This window comes from Sturnus vulgaris, chromosome 8 (genome assembly GCF_052056855.1).
Source record: "Sturnus vulgaris isolate bStuVul1 chromosome 8, bStuVul1.hap1, whole genome shotgun sequence".
Taxonomy (NCBI): Eukaryota; Metazoa; Chordata; class Aves; order Passeriformes; family Sturnidae; genus Sturnus; species Sturnus vulgaris.
In genome coordinates, this window is record NC_142250.1 from 31,322,135 (window position 1) to 31,343,148 (window position 21,014).

General features: G+C 39.3%; 1 protein-coding gene across 1 annotated transcript in view; it reads right to left on the reverse strand.

The window, feature by feature from the left end:
* Nucleotides 1-21,014, reverse strand: part of GFRA1 (GDNF family receptor alpha 1) — a 133,844-nt gene that overhangs the window by 23,037 nt on the left and 89,793 nt on the right. Inside the window, exons 5-7 of the mRNA XM_014872548.2 lie at nt 10,986-11,095; nt 5,706-5,840; nt 2,532-2,710 (exon numbers count right to left, since the gene is read on the reverse strand). Of these exons, the coding sequence (XP_014728034.1) occupies nt 2,532-2,710; nt 5,706-5,840; nt 10,986-11,095 (424 nt within the window). The remainder of the gene's footprint in view (nt 1-2,531; nt 2,711-5,705; nt 5,841-10,985; nt 11,096-21,014) is intronic.

The window sequence follows — 21,014 nt, forward strand, 5'->3', positions numbered from 1 at the left end:
CCCTGCATTTTACAGCCCCGGGAGGCTGGTATTTGCTCATTTCTGTGGCATATTATACTAATCAATCACTTCCTGCTCTTTCTTCCCTTTCTGTATTTATTTCAATGGCAATTTATACTAATCAATCACTTCCTGCTCTTTCTCCCTTCACTAAATTTTTAAACCCACCAGAATATGCAGCCCTGTTGCATCTCAGTGACCACTTCCTTAGCCCCTCTCTGCCATTGTCCTTTTGTGCTGAGACTGATGCTTGTAATTTGACTTTTCACAGCGTTCAGGCTATATTGCCTTTTAGAAACCTTTCTACTCAGCTGTTAAGCATATAAAAAAAGCTTTTGGCTGCACTAGCTCATGTTTTGAAAACACTACAAAAGCATATTTTCATGGGAGGAGAGGCTTGGAATGAATACCCTTCTCCAAGTGCAATGTAAGTACCAGGTCTTTTATAAAATTTGCATTAGGGTTTAAGTCTCACATGCAAAGTGGCACCATACTGTCCAAAAAACACAGGTTTCTCTTTTAAAAATTGTGGGCTTGTTTTGGCTCTGTTCATAAGTTACTTTTTGAAAAATGCATTAAAATATTAGAGCTTTGTTCTTTGTGTTTGAGTTCTGACAGAAGGAACTGGCAGGCATAGAATATTGTGCTTCACAGGAATAAAACTGCTTGGTTCACATAACTTCAGTGACCTTTTAGTGCAGACTTTATCAACAGATTCTACCAAACAGCAGAGATCATTCATTTAAAGGAATCTATTTTCCCTACAGACCTTTACTTCTTGTGCCAAGTACATTGAGGGGTACACTTGAAGTCACAGCACAGCTTTAAACCAGAGATGATAAACCCATGTGGGATGTGACTTCAAAATGCCAGAGTAACAGGAGAAAGGACGGGGAAGAATTTGTGTCATTTTCAAAACACAGGAACATCTATTCAGGCTTAAGGAACATTTGCAAATTGAAGTGAATCCAATGGGATTTGTCATCACTTGCATTTCTTCAGTTCTTTATTTATTATGTGTACTTTGGTAGCATCTGGAGGCCTTACTCTACAGGGGGCTGTACAAACACTGAAGGAAAATGTGATCTCTCCCATAACACAACTTTTTAATACAGCATGAAGTGACTCAATAATATCCCATCAAGGTCTTGTTCTAAATGCAAGATATGCCAAGTTTTGGGTTTAAAAGGCTGTGTTCCTTTCAGCATATTCTATTTGGTTAAATGACTTGCAAATAGCAATATATGCCTCAAATTCTCTCTCATATCAACAACTTACAAAGCTGAAATAATAATGAATGTACAGATGTGAAAAGCAGAATTAAAACACAAGGACCTAAACTCAGCACCATCTATCATTAATCCCCTATATTTTTTGAATCTGTAATGTCCCTTATGTTGATGCAGATACAATTTTCCAATGCAAAATAAATGCAGGAACTGGAAAATGATGAAGGAGAGAGAGCAGTGCAGGAAAAATTAAGCAAAACATATTTCTAAGAAATAAAGTATTTTTAGTTCAGTGCACATGGAACCATTTAATATTAAGAAAAATAAGATTAATTTTTATAGGGAAGTTAAAAATCAATGCTTTAATAGTGAAATCCAGAAATCCAGAAAAATTTATCTTAGTATCAGCTGAGACCTTAAAGCTTGGACACTGTGTCATACAGCAATTTTCCTTCTGCAAAGACAAAAATAAACAGGACAAGCTGATCTATCCCTGCCTGACCTGATTTTGCATTTAAACCACCAGAAACTTTTATAGCCCGCTTCTAATCTGGCCTAAGGATGTTTTCATTTTACATTTCCTGCTACCTTTTTCCTGCCTTGATTTTGCTGTTGTCTGCTGCCCAAGTCCTTCAATCTTTCAAAGAGCTGCAAAAACTGTCTTCAGCAAGTGGCGAGCCTCTAAATGCAGAATCAATGATCCACTATCAATAGCCTAATTTAAGCGTCAAAGAAAATTGCTACAGCCACTGGCCAAAATCACACAATGACCTCGACCTCAGTTCAGGAGAGTGCCTGATTCAAAATAGTTTTATCTGTGTCCAGCTTCTTCAACATGTAGCTTGTAGCACCACATGTTCTCTAATATCCAGATCTACTCAGCCAAAAAACCTTCTGGAGTTTAATGCCAGTAACATAAGAAAGAAGACAGAAGGATATGCTAGCTCACATTAAGGGATCCCTCTGAATTAGGAGTACTCAAGGGATTAATTTAATGTGACATATCCTGGCAGGATTTGGAGAGTGCCACATTCGTATTCAAACCTGTGATAAGAAATTAAACACCATCCCAGTTCCCAAGTCAGCGAGGCAGTAAAGTCCACTCTGAGATATGCAAGTTTCTGATTTAAAATAAGTGATAGCTCACAACATATGCAGCTTGTAACTACACCATGGGAATAAATAGATATTCCAATTTAGGCAGGCATCTTGTTAGGCAGTGGGAGACTACTTGACAAATATCTGTGAAAAACTTTCATTTATGCACAACATACTTTGTACTTCTGTACAAAACTCTCTTACCTGCAGGTTTGCACATGCTGGTGAATCATTGTGGGAGGGTATTTCGTTGTTGGTGGTCTCTGACCCTGTGTTTTTAAGTCTGGAAGCTGTTGTAGTTGTGGCTGTAGTGGTCTGTACTGGTAAGATTGGCTGCCAGACATTCACATCAGTGCCATTGCCAAAGGCCTGAATTGCATTTTCTGTGAAAATAAATTACAGGCAATTTTCTATTTCTAAAAAAAAAAAGGCAAAAAGCAGAACTGAGTTGTTTTTTATTGCCATTATTATTATTATTACATTCTAAATGTGTATTTATAGAAACTCAATTTTATGCTGAAAAATGTGTGTTATTTTGAACTGAAAATCTGGGGTCACATAATTATTTGGTGCAGCCTCGTCTTTGTAATGTTTCCAGTAATTCTTGACAGAAGCTTTAGGACTTACCATAATCATATTTGTTAGCATCTAAAAGACTCAAAAATTTACTTTCAAGATTTAAAATACAGTTTGAATGTCATGTCCTAATTCAGGCAGGTGAAGCTACAGAGCAAACTAAAAACAGAGAACAGGATAAATATTTATTTCTACAGCTTGCTGTAGTAAAACTAATATGCCTATAACTATAAAATAGTTTAACTAAAGCAATCTTTTCCTTACTATTTTCAATCAAAATCTGCATAATTGGGTGAGGGAAACATGGTTAAACTAAAACTTTGGAGTATAAAAGTTAAAAAGCTTATCACAGTTTCACAGGATTAAAGAGTGTGTTTATAGCAAGAGTAAATTGGTTGGAGTTTTTTATAAACAAATAGAAAAACAGTTCTTAATCAGGTCTTTGGGGATTCAACAAGGATTTGGGGATTTCTTATTTCAAATTCTTTGTACAAAAAATCAAACAATTTCACTGGGGACTAATATGTGGAAGTTATTAACACTTCTCAGTAGCCTTCCTTGCCTTATAAAATAATTTACATGTAATTTTCTTCTGAAAAAGATGTATTTTATTCTGATATTAGTTCTGAGAACTTCAACATGCAAAGAGAAGAATTTGTTAAAAGCACCAGAATGAGATGCATTAATGGAGACAAAGTGGGAAGAGGGATATGATAAGTTTTCCTATGTTTCTCTGAATAAGGCAATATCAGAAGCAGTATTTCCTAAAATCATAGTAACTCTTTGTTTCCACTGCTGCAAAAATGGTCACAGAAATACCTGCAATCCTTGCAGTTTTCAAAGTAACAAGTGGCCTTTGCAGTAAGTCTTCTTCAATAATTTCATACCATTATGCTTGATGAGCCTTATGAGTCTCTTCCAGCTTGAGACATTCTATGACAGAATTGTTTGGGTAAAGGAACCTTTCAAGGTCTTCTAGTCCAACCCCCCTGCAACAAGCAGCTTCAACTAGATATTGCTGTAAATGGCCTGAATAACAGGTTTATTTTTCATTTTGAAGGGGAAATATACTAAAAAACAGACTAGCAAGAAATTCCTAGTTTCTTCCTACCATGGAAAAATAAGTTTTTGTGTTGTATAAAAGAAGTGGGAAGGATTTTAATGACATTTTCTCCAGGTAGTGGAAGACTCACTAATGAAAATACATTTAAAAAAAAATCCTATTCTATGTGAAAGTCAAAACTTTGTATAAAATCCAGAAACACCTTTAATTTCTTCCTGAAGAAGGCATTATCTTGCAGCTAGGATGACATAATTTGTCTCACAGTAACCTCCAATGTCTTTGATTTGTCTTCATTAATGCTTTTGTACTGATGGCAAAAGGAAGGACAAGGAATCGCTCTGTCTTTATGTTCTAAAAGGAACCTGTAACACTCTAGAAATTAATACATTCACAAATGAATAAAATCTGAGGTATTGAAATAGATATAAATGGTAGCCACCATTAGGCTTGAAGAAGGTCTGATGGCATACTGTTAAATTTTACCCCTTGTAGAGATTGAACTCTTTTCTCTTTTCTTTTGTTAAATGATCTTGAGTAATTGATTCGTTCTTCCACAGCTTAATAAATAGTTTTTCACAGAGCAACTCATGTTTTTGAGCACAGAACTCCCTGTGCCTTCACTGCAATGCTGCCTCTTGAGAAGCTACCAATGGGGATTTCCAGACCCTCTACTAAAATACTGAACCCTGCACTAGCATCAGCTCAGGTCTGTAGGACTGGATCACTGAGTTCATTTACTGTGTTTGAGAAAACCAATGATATCTGCTTCTTTGCATAACTTGATGAAATATGACTTTTAAAACCACTTTTACCCTCCAAATTCCTGCTGGAAGCCTATTTCTTAACTCTAATCTGATGGTTAAAAATTTTCCCATTTCAAGCCTAAATATGTATGGCCAATATCTGCCCTTCTGATCTTATGCCAACATTGTCCTGCAGGTGAAGTAATCCCTTCCCCTCCCTGGGCTTGTCCTGCAAATACAATTTCAGAGGACAATCACGTATCCTTTCAACTTCTGTTCTGCTAGACTAGGGAAGCCAAGCTCTTTTGGTCTCCTCATTTATCTGAAATTAAAACCCTGATGCACACTCCACATCATCCAATTATGCTGCTCCAGGCAGACAGGAAATTTGAAAAGAGAACCTGCCAAAATCGACTCCACTGAGCCATTCTGAAATTTATAATAGTCCCTAATTTGGAAGTGAGTCTGACAGAAAAAAAAAAAATCAATAATTTAACAAAATCTTTACAATAGTTACTATCCGCTTGTGTTAAAACCAGGCATCTGAGATCAAATATCCTAAAAAAAAATGAAGTTGGCTGTAAACTGCAAGCACAATCCAATTTATACTTACTTCCAGCAAATCCTTCATATCCTAAACTACATGTCTTTTTTTATATGAAGTTCTTAAATTATACAGAAACCCCTCAGGTGCTGCAATTCCATGGTGAAGATGCTGCCTGACTGTCAGGCTCCAAATATGACCTGTGATGTAAACATATTTCAATAACATACAACTTTGGGTTTTGATCTGTTTTTCCAACAGCTTCTCATGTTTGCAGTCTTGGCCATAAGCCACAGCATCAAGCATATTTGCTCATTTTTTTAAATTTTTACAACAGGCACAACCAAGCTCAACAAAGGGCGAAGCGATGGCCTCGATGTGTCGTAACTCACTTAAAGGAATCCCAGAGAACACCTCACAACACATTAAAAGACACCTAATTTTGTACTCACTAAGGCATATGTTGTCCTGGAAGAAATTCAGAAATTTCTCGCATTCATCGATGTCGTTGCCGCTGTTGCTGCAGTCGCACCACGGGGCCACGCTGAGGCTGCTGGAGTCGATGTAGTTTGGGGTCATCACGGTGCCTGTCACCACAGGGAAGCACAGCACTGTCAGCAACCTTTGCACTGCAACATTCCTTCCACCCTAAGGTGGCGAGCAGCCCTGGGGAGGTCGTGCATTTGGGGCTGGATTCACGGCACAGAGCCACAGCAGGGCTGGGAGCTCAGAGCTCCTGCTCTCAGCCCTGTGCCATCCTTCACACCCTCCGTGGTTTGCATGCAATCACTTTAAGGGCTGTAACACAACTCACACACTGAAGACACATTTCTTCCCTCCAAAAAGGATTCCCACAGAGAGCTGCATCAGCAGAACTGACAGGTAGAAAACCATGGCAGAGGGAGGGATGGGGTGGGAGAAGGTGAGCACTTCTTTAAAGGGCTTTGCTGCCAAATCTAACACACGTGGGCTTAGAGCTGCACTTGAAAATCTGATTTTCCTTCCTCACTTCTGTTTTTTCTCCTTTTAATTCTAGCTGCAAATAATTGGCTGAAACCAGGTACCCAGACCTGTGCTTCCTCCTTGAGTCTGCAGCCAGACTGAAAAAATATTTCTGAAATGCATGAGCGAGGAGAAGACTGGTCATGCTGAGGGGAGCCCCATCCTGGAGCAGTGTTAACCCCAGCATCCCGTAAGCATCAGGGAAAAAAAAAAAGTATATACCATTTTTTATTGACATCCCATCTTTTAACCCTAATAGTATTGGAAGAAATCCAAGAAATGAAACATTTACTGCATAACTTGCCTTATTTTTGGGCAACCCTGCCAGTAAAGTGGATTAGGGTGATGAACAATGCATGAAAAGGTACAGCAGATTCTTTGCAGGTAATAAATTATTATTAATCCTGCTGTTTCTCTACTTCTTCAGTGCAGTGATTATTTCCTAAATATTGTCAACAGCTTTCCAACCACAGGGTCATTCTAACTCTGTTACAAACTCTTGGGTAAATATTCTCCCATTTATATGCCAGCTCAAGGCAACCAAGAATGAAATGAAACCAAAGCAGGCATTTTGTGTCCTAAAGATTTACAGCAACTGTTTATCACTCATCTGGATCAGGAAACTGTTTTATGATGAGCACTTGCTCGAGCCAGTAGTCTCACTGAATGTATTACCCCAGCAGGTCAGATATTTCCAACTTTCCTAAGGATTGAGAAGTTTGAATCTTTACTTTATTTATTGGACCAAAAGGGAAAAATTAAATAAAAAGGGGAAGGTATTCCAGACCTGAACAGCTGCCAGCTGCTTCAGGGAACATGTTCCTCACTTGATAATTTGCAATTCTAGGACAGGTCATATATCGTGAGGAAATGTGATCACATCTCCTCAAAACTGACATCGAAGTAGTCATTAAGAAGATGGAATAGATGAAGGACAAATGTTAGAGACCCAAAGTGTACACGAGGAGGGAAAATTTGGTCCACAGGTCCAGGGTCCAATAGTCTGCAATAGCAGACGGGAAAGGGCTATCAAACATCAAGCTAAAAAAAGGAACATTAGAACTAACACAAATCACAGAGTGATGTCTAATAGCCCTTCAGTCACCAGGCAGTGCTGGGAAATGAACAAATCAACATGCAAACTGCCTCATATGTGACGTGGGAGACAAAGCACAACAGGCACTAGGGCTGGCCTCAGAAAGACAGTAATGGATGTGAAAATGAATGTGGTCCCATTGTGAAATTCACAAAAAGCATCTTTTCTCTTGCTTTAGGATGTTCTTGAATTTGACTTCAATCCCATACTTTTGGCTTCCTGCAGCTTTTAACAGATAGTTGCACTAATAATTGCTCGAATTCTACATGAGATTAGTACATGAGTAAACAGCATGGTTCAAAATTCATTAAATGGAGATAGAGAATTTAGTAAAATAGGCAAATATAATTGGCATTGTTAATGAAAACTGGACAGTAGATAAATAAGAAGAGGAATGATGTTAAATTAAAATAAAACACATTAAAATGTCTCTCCCTCATCCATGTGATGGCTCAGAACACTATTTCAGCCTTGCAACATGATCTGAAAAGAAGTGTGAAAATCAAGAGGATTTTGCAAATGGAAAGAAAATAGTAGGCTGAAAAAGATTTCTAATTAGCAAATGCTTAGTGAAGGGTTAAAAAAACAGAAAGGTATACCGAGGAAATTAAAAAGGTCACTGAGCTAAGACTTTCTTATCACAAAGACGTAATAAGGTAATTAAAATGGGTTAAGACAGGGGTTAAAAGTGTAACAGATACCAAGGTACAATTAGGGTTGATGAACACAGGAAAGGCAGGACAAGGAAAGTGTGTACACAGCACACAAACTGTGCATCCAGCAAAAACTGAGTGGCTGAAAGAGCAGCTAGTAGAAAATCAGTCTGTCATTTAAACCTGGGGGCAGATGTGAACCCAAGCAGATTATGTGCTTGGTTTCCTGGGGTGGATTTTCTTTTTTCCCAACGTGTGTGCCTTTCCCTTCCCCCTCTCTCCACTAGCTGGCATCTTGGAAATTCTGCTGATGGACACTAAGGGATCAGAGAAACCATGGTGGCTGGCAGTAAAATAGGACATGCTTGGTTTTCTGAGCTCTAGGCATCAAACAGCTCTGAAATGGTCTCCAAAGTCAGCAGTCAGGCCTCCACATTCTAGACAAGAGCACAGTTGGCCTGAACACAGCCAAGAGGTTGCTCAAATAAAGGTGAATTAATAAGGAGATGGATGGGGAATCTGGGAGAAGGGGAAGGGGCTGAAGTTTCTTTGGCCCAAAGCAACTCTGGCTTATTCACACAAACTCTCATGAAATTCCAGGGAATACCAAGAAACTTGGATGGATTTCTCTGGAGACAAGGGAAAATGTGTCAGAAAGTGAATGCTAAAGCAGATCTTGAAGTCAGCACTTAGAGCAAAACTTAATTCATGTGGGAATGCAGAAGGTCCAGATGGCTTAGCCAGGCTGTAACCAAAGCAGACTCAAACATGGCTATCCACAGTGTCCTTTTACATTCATTATTTTTTATATTTTTCTGTTAATTAAAAAAAATTAACTTATCTCTATACTACAACAAGGAGCCCAAAGCAGTGAATTGAGATTTTCCAACTTCCTGTAAAGCACACACATATTTAAAATTATATACATAACACCCTGATGCAAAGGAGCATCTACAGACTGTTCTCCATTTTATTGATAAAGCATCTCATACAAAAACTGTGACTGGCTCTATTTCCATTTAAAGTCATTAATTTTAGGTGGGATTCCACTAGTGTCAGTGAAGTTAACTCTCATTTACATCCCTGTATTTGAGGAAAGACTCACAGAAGCCTGAGTTTCCTGAACAAATTCTGTGGAGGTGCAGTTTTTGCTACATTTAATGAAACGGCTAAACAAAATAATATTTTATTTTAACGAATAATATTTTATCTTAATTAAATGAAGATCCTGAAGCTCTGATGAATGAATGGATCTGTAGCATCTTCTTACTCTAAAGTCTAACTCTTCTTCTTGTGTTTTATATCTGTTAAGCAGATAGTTGAAAGATTATATCACTCATTTCTGCCTTACTCCACTTTCATATCAGATTGATATCAGAAGGAGAAATTCATTGCTTCAGCAGTATATGTTGGTAATTTCTTGATTTAACAGAATCACTACTAAGAAGCAAGATCTCTCATAACACCAGTCAGTTCCTCTTTTGCATGTCTCTAGGGGCTAGCAGGAAGGAAGAAAAATGTCTATTTTTCCCTTTGAAAACTAGATTTCTTTTTGATTTCAACTCCTTAGGCACCCATTCCACATTCCTGATGTGTGACAGCGTTTTGCAGCATGGTCATCCCCAGTAACACAAGAACACCTCACAAGAGGAACTGGGTCATCTTTGGGGTTAAACTGAAAAATGAAACCAACAAAAACTGCCAGCAAAATTCTCTAGGTCCAGCAAGAACTTGGCAGTTCTTACCCAGAAGTATCTATTAGTAACAGTTACTCCTTGCCAGCAGCCAGACTTCTTAATCTCATTGACAAGATCAGATTTCAAGGCTATTCAATTCTCTGTTTCAGAGTCAAATGACAGTCTGTCATAACTGTTCAGATGTTATACCCTTTGCATACTGTCTTAATCTCTTCAGTGGCAGAAGAATATCCTTTGAAGCCATCACATCTCATTTTACCCATTGCCACATGGACTTAGCTCACTTGTTAGCTGCTGGAGTAGTAAGAATGGTAACAAGAAGCCACTGAGTTTAACTTTCAGCCATTTTTCAGCAAACCCATCCTATTCTAGAAATATTTTCATTTCGGTCTTATCTCCAGAGACATTTATTTAACAGCAGGATCAGCTTCAGGGCCTCAGCTGGCACCTTCATGCCCAACAGAAGGGGATATTACTGCACTGCACCAGGTGCAGACTGTTAAGCTTAAAAACATCTTATCTGGTGGCCTTTCAAATTTGTTTGTTTCAGAGTTTTGACATTCACTTGTTATTTATTGCCCAACTATGATATTTCTACAACACATTCAGCTTCTTGACATGATCTCTCTGTTTCAGGAATCAAATATTGAGCGTGGCATGTGGAATCTGGCTTTCATAAAGGTATCCTTGTGCCTGTTGACACTCAGGAAGGTGACAACAAACGAGAATAACTACGTTGGGGAGGGAAGAGGATTTCAGATTTGGTCTCAGCTCATCTCACTGACAGGCATCTCTGAAAACACTTAAGAGTGGACAGAAGAGTAACAGGGAAAGAAGAGCAGCTGGAATTGATAAAAGGCTGGACTGATCTACTGTTTCATGGCTCAGATTCAGGTACTACCTTGCTCTGCAGGTGTCTAGCCAAACTTGTGATGACAGCTGCAATATCAACCAAGAGACACTTCCACTTGTTAACTTCCTATTCCTCGGTCCTGTCTACATTCAACCTTCTTAAAAAGCTTCACTTTTTAAGTTTGCATTTATTGCAAATTCAAGCACCTTTCTCTCCTTATCTCCCATCCCTAATTTTCCTGTAATGTATAAGCTTACCCCAAAAATCTCTGTAAGGCGAAACAGGGCCAGTACATGCAGGTGGAGAAACTGGCCTAGTATCGTATCATACACTATTATATTCCAGGTTTTATTTTACACAGACCTTCAAAACGCTGTTTGGGCTTTTTTTTTTTCCTTATGAGCAAGCCCCCACCCTTCCCTGGCTCTTACCAATGAGCCCCGAGTAAGCGAGCAGGCAGTCAGCATAGTTCTCCTTCAGACAGCTGCTAACAGAGCGTGACTCGGGCTGGCAGTTTGTGAAGAAATCTGCAAGGCGAGATCTGCAACAGGAAGGAAAATGCGTATCTTTAAAAATCAAGCCTGAAGGCATTCTTACCTTTTACACTCTCTGTTTTTTGGACATGGCTTAATATTCTTTAACTTAAATGCATATTGGATACATTTCAGCCACTGAGAGTCTCTTTCTAAGACGCATCACTTCCCAGAATCTATTTTTGAAGTCAGAACAAAAACAGTGGAAGAAAACAGTAAAAAGGAACAGAACAACAGGGAAATGCCAGCCTTTTACTAAAAGAAATGTTCTGCATTATCATGCCAAGAAAAAAAGACAAAGACTGATTTTATCATATGAGGAGTCATTCTGCCTGGATCTGAACTCCAACTGGAGTCCTTTATTCAGAACAGTTTCTGCTGTTTACACAAAGCTGTATATTTGTGCTCACGGAGCTACCAAGACTCTTATGGCAAGACTTGAAGCAGGACCTGCTGTGGTGGTGTCCCAGGTTTCCAGGGAGTGGGCTCACCCCTGGGGCAGCAGGCAGGACCAGCTGCCATGGTCCCCTTGCCCCCCAGAGCCACAGCACTGAGAATCTATTTGTTCTCACAAAATGTGCATTTATCCAAACTCTAACGTGCATTTATCCAAACTCTAGAGTACTGAGTGCAGGGCTGAGATGAAAGGGGAGTGTGCTCTGCATCCAGTTCTGCTGTTGCCTTCACTTAGCTCAGCCAGCCCATGACCAAGGAGGGGAGAGCACTGATTACATGCAGGAGGTGCTTAAAGACCAGGAGTGAAGCTGTATTGTGATCAACTGATCACTACCACGCTGGAAATTAAAAGGACTAAGAGACAGGACTTCTTCTGGTTATTTGTGATTTAAAGACCACATAATGCTCCCATTCAGGTCTGTAAAATGTGCAATGCATCGATGAGGTGGGTCAAGGTCACATCATACAGTCACTCCCCTGCCCATCTTAGCCCTATAATCTTGGAGTAGTGACTTTTGTTTATTTACAAAGTGTTATTTGGACCTTCATCTATGAAAGAAAAAATAATCACCTCCCTACTTCAATCTTCTCTTCTGTTTAATAGGTATAAAAATGTTCTTTTGCATCTGACAACCCACAGTAATGTCTCAGGATCAGACGCTTAATCTTTGCAAAGCCCTCTCAAAATCAGAATAGTATAATCTATGAATTTTCATTACTGCTCCAGCATTATGCAGATTTGCACTATAAATGCTCTTTTTCACTTCTTCAACAACCCCAGAAAAGTTAGCAGAAACAAGTGATTTGCAAGTGATTTACTTTATTTGTTTACATGCTCCAGAGACTAATTATCTTTGTTTGCTTTATTGTTTTACCTACCCCAGAATGGGACTGGATACACATCATTAATTGGCCTAAAAGTAATGATGGGCAAACATCAAAAGGTTCAGAGGCTTAGTTTGAGAAAGCATCCTATAAATAAACTCCATGCAATACCTGTGTTTATGAGAGCTGTTCTCATGGCCTTATTTTAGTCCCATCTCTAGCTAACTGTACTGACACCAGCAAATCCATGGTTGCCTTCAAGCCACAGTCAAACCTAAGCTTTTCACTTCCTCTCTTGCCTTATTTAAGCATTTAACCTTGAGATGGAAATTTGTACCCAGATGCCTTTAATAGCTTTAAAAAGTCAACCTCTCTAGCAATCTGTCATACACATAGCTACATGTATGTGTATATACATATGTATGTATAATGTTTACATATATTTCTAAATTTACATAAAATCCTTACTTATATATACTGTACCTACCAGGAGAAAGGCTGAGAAGAAATGGGTCTCGAGGTATGGAAAGAGATAAATTGCAGCACGATGAAGAAAACCTGGGCAAGGAAACCCTCTGTCACTGCAGTGATTCCTCTCCCAGTCAGTAATTAAGATAGTGGCTCGAATCCAGCTTTTGGATCAATTGGGAACAGAGAGAGTTGACAGTTTCCAAGGGTTTTTCTAATTCTACTAATACCTGGATGAAGTCAGGTTTTGAACAGAATAGAGCCTATTACATCTATCTAGTATGAGAAACCTCTGCCATGGTAGGAAGGGCAAGCCTTCTGCATATACAACACTCTTGAATTTCTAAAACAAAGCAGCTCCTCAGATCTAAATTTCTTTATTTATGTGAGCACAAATAAATCTTTTTGGCAATGGATTATACAATCAGCATCTTGATAAACCTGAAAACACTCCTTGCAATCATTTCATCATTCTTAAATGTTCAGTTCTCCCTTAGGTTATTATTAGGTGCATTGGTCCAGAGATCATTTAAAACACTTCTCATCTCTAAATGTTTTTAAGGACTGATAACCATGGAATAAAACCAGCCATTTACTACCCAGCCTGCTTAAAGAACTTATTTGTTGCAAACCCTAAAGGAGGCTAAAAATACCTCTGCTGATCTTTTTTGCATACATCTTGATTTCCATGTGAATTTCTGAAGAATTTTTGCAGTCGTAAAAAGTAATGATGTGACAACATTGCACATTTAAGCTGTCATAAGTCAAATATAGTTCAGATAGCTCTGGTCTGAGTATTACTGGACATTATCACACAACCCTTCCCCAGCCAGTCATCCAAACTTCACACAATCCAAGCTCTCACCCTCTCCTGAGCTGTTGACTACACCTGATACTTATGTGGATTCATTTGCACTGGAGATAAAGCTAAGGCCAGAAAATAAAAACAGAGACCTCCATCTGCCATAAACCACTCCAATACTTTCAGTGAAGATCTGCTGATTAACTCACTGAAGATCTAGCCCCAAACATTTCCAGTAGACTGGCAGTGATGAAAGTGTGCTCATCAGTGAACACCAAAACAGGGGTACTGCTATTTATCTAGAGAGAGAGAAAAATTAGCCTAATGAGAGCCATTAATCCTAAAGTATTGCACATGAATATTAAAAACTGTTTGGGTAAAAGAGACAATCCTTTCAGGGATGCAAAATCAGAGCAATCTGATAATAGCAGTCATATTTAAAAAACAAATGCAGTGTGTTACCTTCAGCAGGAGGCAACTTCTAGGTGGCAACTTGGGGGTTTCATGACTGAGCAGTTTTGTTATCCAGGGAACAAACAGAGCTTACAATTTTACATGTGCAGTGTACACAGAGGTATCTCACTGCTGGAGAGAGACAGACAGGCAGTTTTATATTATCATACCATGTAGCAGGGCCACATTTAAAAGGAAATATTAATTTTTCTGTCACAAAATCCTCATTGCGTACAATCACATTTATGATGTGTTCCCTTTTCCTTGGACAAATAAGGGTACTACTGAGAAGTCTTCCTCCCAGGAAGAGGAAAAAAGAAAAAAAATCATCTTTTTGTAGGGCTAAAACCCCACAAATTAAATTAGTCCTATCTTAGCCCTGTGGAAAACCTGTGGATGTTCTGGAAAGCTTATGTTCAGTATTTTGTATACCACTAGCTGGAAAAATAAGAATAATCCCAACAGCAAATTAAAAAAAAAAAACTGCTCAGATAACAAACAGCCTTTCTGAAAAGAAGAGAAAAAAAAATCCCAAACCTGCTATTCTCTAATGCTTTGTATTAGTACCAGTAAAATAATTTGTAACAGTTAAAAATACAAAGGAAGCAAAGTTAATTTGCTCTCCTCGTGATAGTGGCTCTTCAAATACTCAGCTGGATAATTCAAAACTTTCACATTTTGCTTACAAATAAGCTTTCTTAATAGCAGTATTGTATTGAATCTGAATATAATTTTTGAAGCAATTTAATTTTATATTAGCACAGCCTGTCGCATAGGCAACCCTGATTAGGTTTTCACTACTTTTTGTTCTCAAGGTTCTGTAAAAGTTCTTTGATGTCCTGAAGTTATCTTTGATATTTATCAGTTCTCCCTCTTTAAGGTTGATCAATTCAGCTTTAGCATTGGTGCAATACTTAAAAGTGTGATACAAACTGTGAAGTTGCAGAAAATTTTTACCATTTTTAGTTTGGATCTGGTGCAAATCATGACCTATCAGAAGGCACCACTCTGAACCAGATTCCTCCTCAAGAAGCACCCACATCACTGGGATGGCAGGTGTTGATTTCTCTTCTTTTTTCCTCTCTGACTGCATTGTTGGTACACAAGGGCCGAGGACTCAAGGAGAGAAACCTCTCTCAGCCTTGCCTTGGCACAGGTGATGTTGACACCAAGCAGGACACTGAACTCAGGTCTGCTGCTGGCTGCCCACACCCAGCTGTGATGTCCAAGTGAGTGGTCACAACCTTGCCCTGCTGGGAGTGCAGGGAGTGCCAGTGCCCCTGTGCCACACCTCAGGGATGCCAGGTGAGCTCTGGACATGCTCACTGCCACCTCTCCTTGCACTGCTGCTTGTGTTTAGGCACCTATTTATAGCAGGAACATAAAGAGTACGTAAATGCCAGAGCTGAGAGACTGAGGTGACTACACTAATTAGTCAGGGCTGCTCTAGAGTCTAGACACCATTTGGCAGTGCAGTCACGTAAGGGAAGTGCTGCATCAATATTCAAAACAGAAGAGAGGTATAAATCCGACACTGAAAAAAGCCAGACTAAGTCAATGAATGTGTGTCATAGTGATAAATGGCACCATTACAGAAAAAACCAACAAGTCAAAATACTTGTTCTTCTTTCGTGGGGGTCAACTGCAGTGTCCTACTGTGGCTACAAACAGCTCCTGTACGGCTGCAGTGGTGCTGCTTCTGCTGGGATGCAAGAGCTGGTTGCAAGGGCTGGTATGTGGCCAAACTAATGGCTTCATTGCTGGAGAAGCATTCCATTTTCTCTTTCATAAACAGTGAGAAAATGAGGCAAAGGCCACATAAGCAACTCTATCAACCAGTGGGATGAAAAAAGCTCAGAAGAACTCCATGACAAGAGGTGACTCTCCCTGCACATATAAAGTAGCTTTGATCCATCTTTTTTTTTTCATTAAAGGACACTAGAGCTGTGTAATATTAATGAATCTTACACCTCCTTAGCTATCTACACACACTGTTGAGCACCTGTGAGCAACTACAAATTCTGACATTTTTATTTAAGAGGTCACTTTCCCATGTATTTATTGAACAGCAACCCCACTAAATTTTTCCAAGGAAAAGGCTGGTTTGTGTTTGGTTGCTGCCCTTCTCAAACAATGACAGTGTCCAGGCCCTGAGGTCACTGATGTTCCTGCCCAGCCATGAGCCCCACTGATCCAGGTCTGCCCAGGGGCTGATGTCTCATCCTGTCCCCAGGGAGATGCTCCATGCCCAGGACTGCCCTGCTCCCGAGCTGGGGGGGTGGGATGAGCCCAGCCCGAAAAGTTCTGCCATGCCTGTCCCTGGAGTCCCCAGGAAGCCCCCATCCCACTCTGCACCCTGACATCCAGCCCAGCATTTGCACCTTTTGGGGAGTGAGAAGGGTAAAGAAGTAAATTTCTGCTGGCAAACCATTTGCCTCACAAGACCTGAATTCTGAAGGCAGTTTCTCTCACATGAGTTGATCCAAATCTTTTCCAACATGGGCAGAAACCATTACAGGATTTTAGACCCCGAATACCAGCTACAAACTGGAAGAAGCTGGTTTTTATCAGTTTTCGCTGCTGTTTGGCTATTTCAAATGTCTGGCAGCCTAAACCCGAGCAAATATTTGATTCTGGATTCAACTTACCTCTCAAAACTGTGTTGTTCATCTGGAAGCAAAATATGGACAATGCCCAATTACACAGAGGCAGCCTGTTTGGATTGTGGGATAACCAGACACAGGAACAAACACCAGGGACCACCCAAGATTCATTGAGATGCCTTCTAGCACCAGGAGTGCTTGCTCAGAGCACCAGGCACAGGCACAAAGCCACCAAGGCTGGCTCCAGAGCAGCACCCACCTGTACCATGTTCCCACTACATTGGCCAGCATTTATGCTACTGCTCAGGCTTTTTGTTCACCAGGGGCCTCCTGGACATTTAATACTCCAGAAAATGGAGATCTAACTCTTTGAGATTCAGTCATGCAAAATGAAAAAGCATTTCCACCTATGCATATCTGTATTGTAAAATTAAAAGTACAAACATTGTATTATTTCTATTCTTCTATTAGCAAATTAATACCCTACACTCAAGTTCCTTTACTGCACTTTGTGGAGAGCAAAAGTTCTATACCATTTTCTGTTATTATTCTTTCCCTTTCATGTCATATGCTGGAGACCAGTTAGATCTTCTTACACAATATCTGCTACAGAAAATCAAAAGAACTTAACAAAACACTAATGTCATAGTTTATCAATGTTAATTAAATCCTCTAAGCGTCTCAAGATCATGCATGAGAGTAATTTTAATTTAATATATTAGGTCTCCTTTGGGTTTAAGGGAAACTACTAAGCTCAAATGTGATTCTAAACAAGTATGATTTATTTGAAATTGGGTTATATAAATATTTATATACTACTGACCTTTTGTGTAATAAAACCGATTTTGAAAAATATAGTGAAAATCCTGAGCACAAGGTAATGCAATAAAGAATTAGAAGAGTGATTCTCAGATGCTGTGACACAAAACAGAATTTTCTCTTTCTGATTGCAAAAAAAAAAAAAAAAATTACCTCACATCATTTTTTAGAGGCCTGTTTGAGGGAACATCTGGAAAACATTCCACAGGAAATCAAACCTATATTAAACATGTTTTGCAGGGCTCTGTTTCCTTGCATCGACCTTAAGCATTCATAATGTGTTTCTGTCTTCTCAGCTGCAAAGAAAACACTTCTGTCAGAGTCCTCTACAAAATGACAGGCTGAATTGTCAGCCTGTGATTTTATCAGGGGATGCTGGTAAGATTTCTATTTAGTCTACCTGTCTCTGTACCAAAGCTCTCCAATAACATGAACAAATCCACCAGCTGCTTTCCAGCTATCATGAATTTGTATCTCTTTTGTTTAATTTCCTTTATGCTGTTTAATTTGAAGCTTCTAAATAAAATGACTGGCAGCCCAAGCCCCAGCGTCTCCTGACAGGATGTTCCTCAGGAAAGAACTCCTGCTTTACAGGGAGAGTTGTTCTCACTTCATTAGCTGGGCAAGCAGAATAGTCTTTGAATTACAGGCTGGTAAGCTAAGAAAATCACTGTCACTCTCAAAAAGCAAGCCAAGGAAAAGCAGTGCCTCTGCAAGTCCTTGAGTGTGCCACTGGACGCTTCAGTGTTTATGAGTAACTGTATTGTGAGTGCACACTGAAAGGATGTGCTTCCAAGTACCTGAGAAAGACATCCATGGCAATAATACTCCCTGTAACCACTTGAATAAACTATAATAGACTCTTACTAGCTCAAGCATGAAACTGATGGGAGTTTGGAGATGGAAAATAATCTAAAAAGTCCAATGCAAGTTCTCTCTTTACCAGGAAAGTTTCTGTTGGTAGATGTACTGGAACATCAGGTTTCCTGAGGTTATGCAGGGATGCTCTTTGTGTAAAAAAAATCTCTCAGTGCTATCTGTGGTGACATTCCTGAAGGAAAACTCTGTGTTCCCTTGTCTGAGGGGATGCTCAAGGAAAGAAAGGGTGTCCAGTGTGTCCTTGCACTCAATTGAGCAGGGTCTGTGGGCAGCCAGTGTGGCTGAAACCCATCCTGGAGCTACTCTAAATACTGCTCTGACCTCAGAGTAAGACAACAAACATAAAATCAGAAATACATAAGATAAAAGCAGAGTAGAGTCTCTTTTATGTGAATCCATATTTTCATGCACAAAACAGTCCCACCAAACAGCAAGTCGAGAAGTTCTGGCAGCAGCAAGGCAAGAGAGCATTGATATTACTCAGCATGTTTTACTGGCTTTTAGAAGTAATATGGATATATAATGATAGTACAGAAAGCACTGATTTGTAGTGCAAGATTGGAAAACAAACCATTTTTACCAGTTAAGGATGACGTGCTGTCTCAAGAGCATTTTTTTTTTTTTTCACTCCACTCTCAAAAAAGCATGAACACACGAGGTCGAGAAAAAATAGGAGGCCAAGAGTTGGCAGCCTGTGATACATCCAGACATTTACAGAGGTTGCTCAGAAATGAACTGTCCATTCTGGAAAATATTTTGCAATGCTGCATGATGGCCAGTTACTGAGATGCACCTCCAGCATTTCATAATGACAAACTGGCAAAGGGAGCATCATAACTGAGAGGACAACCACTGTGATTTATGCTTGAACTGGAACAAAAGAAAGTGAACTAAACAGTCAAATAATACAGCTTGAATTTAACAGAGCTCTTAGTCGTATGTGCTCTACAACAGAAAAGCTTCCTTTAATGGTTTTCAGAATGTGCTTGAAAAAAATATAATGTAAGCACAAACATCTTTTGATGTAAGGTCAGCTATTAATGATCTTAGACAAGGGTCACAGTCAGCTCACACAGAAAATCTATCATCAACTGTAAACACACACCAGAAAACCCCTTCTGTGTCACTTGTTTTAAAGCCAGCAGATCATTAAAGCACAGGACACAACCAGCACCTCTGCTGAGACGTCTTTGCAGACACTGCTACATTTTCATTTGGCTTCCACTTAACAGGAGTTACTCCAGTAACATGGTGGTGTTTATTAACATAATTAAAGCAATGCAATTTCTATTCAGTAAACATGAGAATGCTAAAATTTGAAAATATGCATGTGGCTGTCACTTGCTCTGTTGAGAAACAAAGTTTTATTTTTAGCTCCAGTGCTTACATTTTCTCGCAGCTATTTTAATAGATGAACTGCCACCAGAAATATTCTCTCACTGGGCCCTGATGTAGAATGATATAAATAACCTTTACAAAGTCCAGCATAATGGAATGGTAAAATCAGTTGACATTCTCCTAATTAGCACTGCCTGAAGATTTACCTACACAGAACAGGAAGAGCCAAATTCACCCCTGGAATAAATCCACTGAAGTCACTGATGTCAGAGGAAGTACACTGGGAATGAACTTGATAAAATAGATCTGTTATTTACATTAAACACAGAGCAGCTTCTTGCCCATAGCATATACATGGCTTGAGGTAAATGAAAAAAGCATTTTGATTTATTCAAGAAAATGCTATTGTGTGATATATATGCACCCTTTCTTTGCCCCAGCAACAGCAAATTAGCCAAATGTGACTGGGTGCACATAACAGATATTCTCTTCACTACATCTAATAGATCAGGAGGTGGAAAATACTCATTAAACTAGTGCATGCTGAACTCCTTTCTACAGAAATCTCTCAACTAACAATTCCAAAAATCAGCAATAGCAATAGCCCTAGTGGAACCTCATCCAGCAAAGCAACCGAGTGCTTTCACAACTGTAAGGACATGAGTAGCTTCAAATTTAGGTATCTATTAAAGTTTAATGCCAAATTTAATTGTCCTAGATTTCAGTATTTTTGACTAAATGCGTGAAACTGCTTAATTAACATATGTAGTTTAATCTCTCCCCCCCATCCAATAAATCAACAAAACAAAATGGGTCACATTAGCCCTGCTGCAACCTCCTCCTCCCTGGCTCATGTTCCTAATCGGTAGACTTCCTGTTTCTTAAATTATACAGGTAGCTTGTCTTTTCCACTTAAATTAACAAAATAAGGTTTTTCAGACAAAATGAACACTCAGGGGAGACCTTATGGCTCTCTACAACTACCTGAGAGAAGGTTGTAGAAAAGTCTTTTTCCAAATAACAAGTGACAGGAAGAGAGGACATGGCCTCAAGTAGTGCCAGAGAAGGTTTAGATTGGATATTAGGAAAATTTTCTTAATGGAACGAGTTTTCAAGCATTGGAACAGCTGCCCAGGGAAGTGGTGGAGTCACCACCCCTGGAAGCAGTTAAGAGACTGGAGATGTGGCACTTGGGGACATGGTTTAGTGGCTGGCATGGCACTGTCAGGTTTATGGCTGGACTTGATGTTCTTAAAGTTTTTCTCCAACCTAAAGGACTCTCTG